The sequence below is a fragment of the Thermobia domestica genome, chromosome 2, assembly GCF_964235325.1.
Source record: "Thermobia domestica chromosome 2, izTheDome1.hap1.1, whole genome shotgun sequence".
In the NCBI taxonomy this organism is placed as follows: Eukaryota; Metazoa; Arthropoda; class Insecta; order Zygentoma; family Lepismatidae; genus Thermobia; species Thermobia domestica.
In genome coordinates, this window is record NC_137455.1 from 335,433,647 (window position 1) to 335,440,609 (window position 6,963).

The 6,963-nt window shown below is 31.5% G+C and overlaps 1 protein-coding gene across 1 annotated transcript; it reads right to left on the reverse strand.

Annotated features, from left to right (window-relative positions):
* Nucleotides 1–4,444: 4,444 nt before the first annotated feature.
* On the reverse strand, nt 4,445–5,665 carry LOC145679538 (glutamate receptor ionotropic, delta-1-like). Its single transcript, XM_081750115.1, has one exon. The coding sequence runs from the start codon at nt 5,663–5,665 to the stop codon at nt 4,445–4,447; it is 1,221 nt and encodes a 406-aa protein (XP_081606241.1).
* Nucleotides 5,666–6,963: the final 1,298 nt, after the last annotated feature.

Here is a 6,963-nt window from a genome sequence, read left to right on the forward strand (position 1 = left end):
AAGTATGGAGCCGCAAAAGAAATTTATTCTTACGAATAATTTCAATGTAATCATTAAGAATGTTCAAGAAAGCACAGAAGTCGTCTTCGAAATTAATGGTTGTTTATTCAGCTTAAACTATGACCAATGGACTGAGTTTAAGAAGGCATTGTTTCCCATAGAGAACGAGGTTAACAGAAGATTCCATTATAAATATCCAAACTTGTAATTTTAAGTATGTTTTAAGTGTATAAGTGTTTTTATGGGTACAAACCTATAAAAGCTGAGATCTTTAGACATACACAACGCTATGTTAATTGATTTTTAAAGATCCATACATAAATAAGAGATTTATTTAAGTTTTGTTATAGTATCCTTAGTATTACGCAACCTACAAGACACTCAATGGATAGTAAAATTATTTGTCTATTGATTGCCGTTTGAATTTTGAAAATCGATGAATATTTGTCAAAGTTATAACAAATAGTATCCTGAGTGTTATGCAACCTACAATACATTCAGAAGATAGTGGATTTATTTCTCTATTGATAGCCGTTTGAATTTTGAAAATCGGCTAATAAACAACGGAGATATAAAGATTTTAAAATAGTACCCTCCAATACGCCTCATGACAGGGTTGGTTATCGTGTTCAAAAAAATTATCATGTTTCGTGGTAATTCATTGGTAATAGTTTCAAAGCTTAATTCGTAATTTTAACAATTCTGGAAAAGCATGTTAAAAATAATTAGTTTTTAACCCTGTTTTTATAATTTCCCTTACAACTTTGGATTTAACTAACTATTACTGAATGTTGATTGGAAGGAAAGAGACCTAAGAGATATTTTGCCATGGATTCAATGACGTCATGTATTGCGTTGTCTCGTTCATGGAGACTACGTCATGGATTCAATGACGTCATGTATTGCGTTGTCTCGTTCATGAGGACTACGTCATTTATATAGCGCCATCTCACGGCTGGCAGCTAGAAGTTCTTTTGAAGGAAAGAGAAAAGAAGGAAGGGAGAAACCAGATTGTGAGTCACGTCTAAGAAAGAAAGAAAAAGAAAGGTTATACTGCTCTTGCTTCTCAACTGAATTGTATGTGTGTGCGTGTGTGGCAAGAGTGTATATGTATGTAACAGCGAGTTGGATGAGAGACAATATATACAATTGACTGTGTTCAGCATACCAAACTTTAACTTCTCATCATTCCGCCATCTATGGACCGATTTGGATCAAACAAAAACTATCTGTTCAATCAAAGATAGCACTATAAGTTATAAGTTTTAGATGTGAGTATTTATGATTTTAAATGTCATAAAAGCCTATTCAATCTCAATTTAGAATTGTTGTTATGTTAATACTTTGCACTATATATAGTTAGTTGGACCCCTTATGTAAATAGTTTTGTACTATTCTTCTGTTCTGGTCAAAAATATTGGAAAAGTAAAAAAGTGTCCTAGAACCTACATACATACCCTACTAGTCATGCTAATATTCTTGCTATAAAGAATAAAATAACTAAACATTTGATGTAAATAAATGAAAAACAAGATATTGCAGATTACTTAAATTGCGATTTAATTCAATTTTAAGCATTATACACCTATGTGATTGTTCAAGTTGCTTTATAAAGATGTAGATTATGAATTATACTAATTTCTCAATGAAATGAAATTAAATCTTTAAGCTTGACGTCCCACACCTATGTCGGCTATCTGATGGAGACGGTGATGATGAGAAATGAATTGAAATATCTTCTCATTGTAAGAATGTTAACGTTCCTTAGTTTATCGTCTTTGTATAAATTGATGGGCATGGCGAATGAATACGGCTAAACTTTTGAAACGTGACAGTTAATCTAATTTTGTTTTTTCAAGCACTTCTAAATAGAACTTAATATTTTTTAAAAAGCCATTCCTATAATAAAAAAAGGAATTTACTGTACTCAGGCTCGAACTTCCGCCCTCCGTATCTAGAACTTCAACAGCAATATTAAACAGGATTGACCACAAAGGCAACTCATTAAAAATGCATTGTGATATAGTTAATAGTCAATATAATAGCTAATAGATATAGTTAATAGCGCAGTTCACACTGGGAGCTTTAAATAGCCATTTTCTGACTTTTTCAGTAATTCCAACTGTAGATATTGATTGATTTCCCATATTGGAACTTTTCGAAGCGTGGATTGTCTGTTTATCTAAAAATATATTATTTTCTGTAGTTTCAATTTTACGTTTACTATTTGTGAGTGTTCCTAATATCTGTGCATTTTATGGAGTCATTTTTCCTCTAATTTCCATCGCAATATTCTTCGCATAATTATCTGACAGACTGAAGTTTCATAACAATCAAAGATTTTTGATTATAATTTTCTTATTTTGTTTTATTTTTCTAAAAAATTATAAATAGTTATTCATTACTAAACTGCTTTGTTAAGTAAAGCACAAAAAAACGATAATATATTAAGAAAATTAAGTTATTAATGAAGATGTGAAAGTTATTTTATATGCGAACTTTTTATTGCGGATGACACAGCTTACAAATATGGAAATTTTGGGGGACAATAGGACACTTTAAATTGTTGTTAAGAAGAGGAAGAGAAGTTGATTGGGACATTAGAAAAAAATAATTGTATCATGAGGAACGTGGTGGAGGGCATGGTAGTAGAAAAGACGAGGGGCGAACAAGAATATAATTGATGGACAATATCAAAACAGAAAAATGGCACTTGAAGACCGCGGAGCGTGGAAGCTTCTCAGTTGCAGCAAGTGATTTGCCAATAGTGGTTGAATGCACATGATGATGATGATGATTAAAACATTTTTACAACAGTGTTCCAAATAGTTATTTATTTTGTTGAGCTGCAAATTTTGCATTAATGAAAGTTGTTGTGATCAGTTGTGTTCTTTACATTTGTTGCATGCATTTGTGATTGAAGTGCAAGTTTCATTCCTATCACCTATCCCTTTGAACAATTCAGTATAGGTAAATGAAAGCTGATGCTACTTGTGATAACGTAAATTAATTTCCAGTTGAGGGATAAAAATGTTGAACTATTATCGTTTTCAGAAAGTATTTACGTGGAATTTAAAGTCCTCGTTAGAAAGGATTTTTAAAACAATCTACTATTGTACGAAAGTAAGTTTTTAACATTTATCTTTGAGGTTGAAAACATCTTTTTAACTGATTCCAAATCAATTCTTAAGACCTTAATATTGAATTTTTCATTACTTGAATGTCCTGTTGTTAACTTAGCCTAAATGTGAAACTACTTTTACGCAATTAGTATCGATCAAGAAACGTTTGATGATCTATGATATTGCCGTTAGGCAGTTTCTATACTTCCTGTGCGCACGTGGAACACAATTGCATTTCTGTATTGTTTGTGGTAGAAATATGTTGAAACAGGATCTTTCCCATACGGTTTTTAACAGTCAACTTTATCTTCCCCGCTTAGTGAAGGATATTTTAATGCACACTTTTCTTATTTCAAATAAACATTTTTCTGTCTCTTTACTGTAATGAAGAAAGAAGGCTTACGTTTTTAATATTAGCGTAAATGTGTTATTTTTAAATCAGTCATTTTCTTTACGTATTTCAAATATTTTTTTTTATTTTCAAAGGTAAAACCGTTTGAACTAACTCTTTGACACTGATTATATTTAGTTCATTTATACATAAAGGATATTAATATTGAAAGGTATATAATGAAACTTATATTATAAACAGACAGTGTGTAATATTAATTAGTATATGAACGGTATATTTGTTAGTGACGTTAGTTTCAAGTTCCATTTATTGCATGCTTAATACATAATACACACACACATACACACATGCACACATACACACACACACACACACACACATATATATATATATATATATATATGTGTGTGTGTGTGTGTGTGTGTGACTGTGTGTAGCTATTATACCTCTCTTTCTATATAACTGTTTTTTTATGTTTGTTCGGAATGTAAAATGTTAACTCTTGTAGAATTGTAGTAATATTGTGTTATACAGATTAATGAAACGAATGATTCTTTCTATATAATATGCATAAATATATTCTGAAAATGTTTGTACTAGCAAGTCAAAACATTCATCTATAGAAGTCTAAACATTCAAATGTTTCATAATTCACTCTAATTTTCATTAATAAAGTCTGGTAAGTATCCGGGAGAAGCAGAAATGTCCAAAGAGGTATGTTTTGTGGAACTGACATTAGGCACTTTAAATTATTTCATTTTAATGATCTGAGTTTAATACTTACACTATTTTAAGATACATTATACGCCCGTCAATACGAAGAGGACCTCCTTTAACAAACTTAGCAATCCATAGAAATTAACGACATTAACTAAGAAATATGGTCCATTTATCAGTGTGTACTATTTTTTTACATTTCAAGATCTTGTAAACTTAAAAAATGGAATTATCCTCATTGCACTAGGATACTTTAAAACCTGTTTTTCAGACATTTTTCATGATAAATCTGTCGTAATACTTCAATTGTAAATACAAGCAGTCCAGTTACATACCCAATTAAAATTATGTAGAAACACGGGCGTATTTTGTGCAATGAAATTGATTCGACACCAGCTGCACAAGGATTTTCACATTTCCTGTCATCCTTAGATTGTTCTACAACTTCTTTTTCCCATTTCTCGATCAATCCAGCGTGTTTCATTCTTCCAATAAGAGTATTGAAACGATGAAGAAATGGTGAACCTTTGGCTAGAGCAATAGCCTGAGGACGAATATCCTCTTTGTCATTCATCATATGAAATCGGGGAGGACAACTTAAACATTTATGAGCCTTGTGTGCATAATAATCTAAAATATTATCTAAAATGAAAACTGACGTATTTCCATATTGTATTAAGTTCGCTACCGTATTTTCAAACTTTACATCTATAATAAATCTCTTATGAAGTGTCCACAGCAATCTGTTTGATTTATCATTAAATACCATGCTACTCGATCTAGAGCCTCTTACTTCCAGTTGAGAATCTACAAGATCTTGAAGAGTGTTGATATCCGAATATCGTTTGGGGATAGATAAAATACTCACAATACCTCCTTGATATAATGACGCAAAGATTAAGCTACAGTAAACCCACATAAAGAATATAATTCTTATTGCGTTACTCTTTGGCTGAGTTACTGATACTTGCCAAAGAATAGACCAAATATAACAAAATACTCTACATAATCCTTTTCTAGTATCAGCCTCACCAAATCTTCCGGTTGGAAGTACTATTAGAAAAACAAGAATCACAGAAAAAGTACTAATAATACAGTACCACACTTCGGCTTTATAAAATAATACTAAAGCCAACCACGTTGGTAATTCTTTCGCTTTAGGTACCAAAATTGCATATCTTGGAATAAAAACACAATCTGTAAAATCAGTCGCCTTATACCTTTCAAGGATTGACCCAAAAGTCACACCTGCCATATCCGCTTCCTTTCTCACAAGATTTCCCATCATATACAACCAAGTACCATTTTCTGCATTGTATCCAATTTTGAAAGCTCCGTGGCTTACAACGCTTTTAGTTTCGTAGTTCATATACTTTTTCAGTGCTTCGAACACAGTCACAACGAAACCTTCTTCCGTGTAGTTACCAGCATCATCAACTTTTCTGGAGAATATTGGAAGAAGATTTCCTTCCATATTAGTAGTAGTCAATACATACTTGTGAAGATCATTTATTTTCTTTCTTGAGTAAGCTTGTTGAATTATCGAAATATTTTCTGATATTTGTTGTAGTTTTATATTTTCCTTATACGTTATGTTCAAGAAAGGGTTGTACGACCACACAAAAGCAACTGGCTTAGATGCATTGTTACAAGATGAGTTCTTATACAGGAAAATATTTACTGAAATCACAGCAACATAAAGAATTTGTGCTTTCCAAAATCTTAACAACAGAGAACTAATGTCTACTTTAATGTGTCCGTTCACTGATACATCAATAACCAGGAAATTAGCTCTGTTATTCCAATAATACTTGCGAGCAGTATCTTCTAATAAATACGTAAGAACCTGCTCACTTTCTGTGATTAGAAATATAACGTCTTTGTCACCAATTATTGGCTTTTGCATTGAAACACTTGAAGAATATTTACTGTTGTTGTTTAGATTCACTGTCAGCGTAGAAATTACATTTTTATTCATGATGTTATAAGAGAAAAATTCTCTATGACATTCATTGAGATTATATAACATGGCAACAGTACTAGCATCAGGGAACACCTTCGGAATCAAGTGCCAAATCGAATGTGCCAGCTGAAGCTCATATGACTCATGTGTTGTAATATCAGTAATTATGTGTTTTTGTGCTGTGTTTCTGTGAAGAAAGTATAACAACAGACAAATCACTAGAATTTTCTTATTGTTTTGAATTTCCATCCTGGGTTTATTTCGGATAACAACTATATTGTGGCAACAAATCTCTTGCGGTAGTTTTTATATTTACCTGAAAATATAAAATAGTATTATGGAACATCTGTAACTTAATTAATATTCTAAAGTACCATATTGTCATTATAGAATCAATTTCATAAACATCTATTGTAAATTATTATGCTATTATATTCAAAATTTTAACTGTGTGGGTAGTTCGTTTGGTAGAGAATAATATTTTTTTCTGTACTAAGACTTTACTAAATTGCATTACGTGCTATGAAAGTTACAGGCCACATAATTGTACTTAATTCAAATTCATATATGAACTTGCTTGTACGATGGCAACATTTTTCTCCTAGTTATATTCCATCAGCTCTGTATATTGACTTAGGCTTATAATCTTAGACTATGCGTATCGTAGCTATCGTAATGCTTGTCTCGAACATTCATTAGATTTTTTAACTCAGTCGACGTATAATATCTTGTTTTATGACACTACGTAATTTGCGAAAACTTTTTGGCAAATTACTTTCAGGTATTTTCATTAGTGTTCTTATTACGTG

Coding starts and splice junctions, on each gene's coding strand:
- LOC145679538 (XM_081750115.1), bottom strand. CDS start 5,665: ATGGAAGGAAATCTTCTTCCAATATTCTCCAGAAAAGTTGATGATGCT.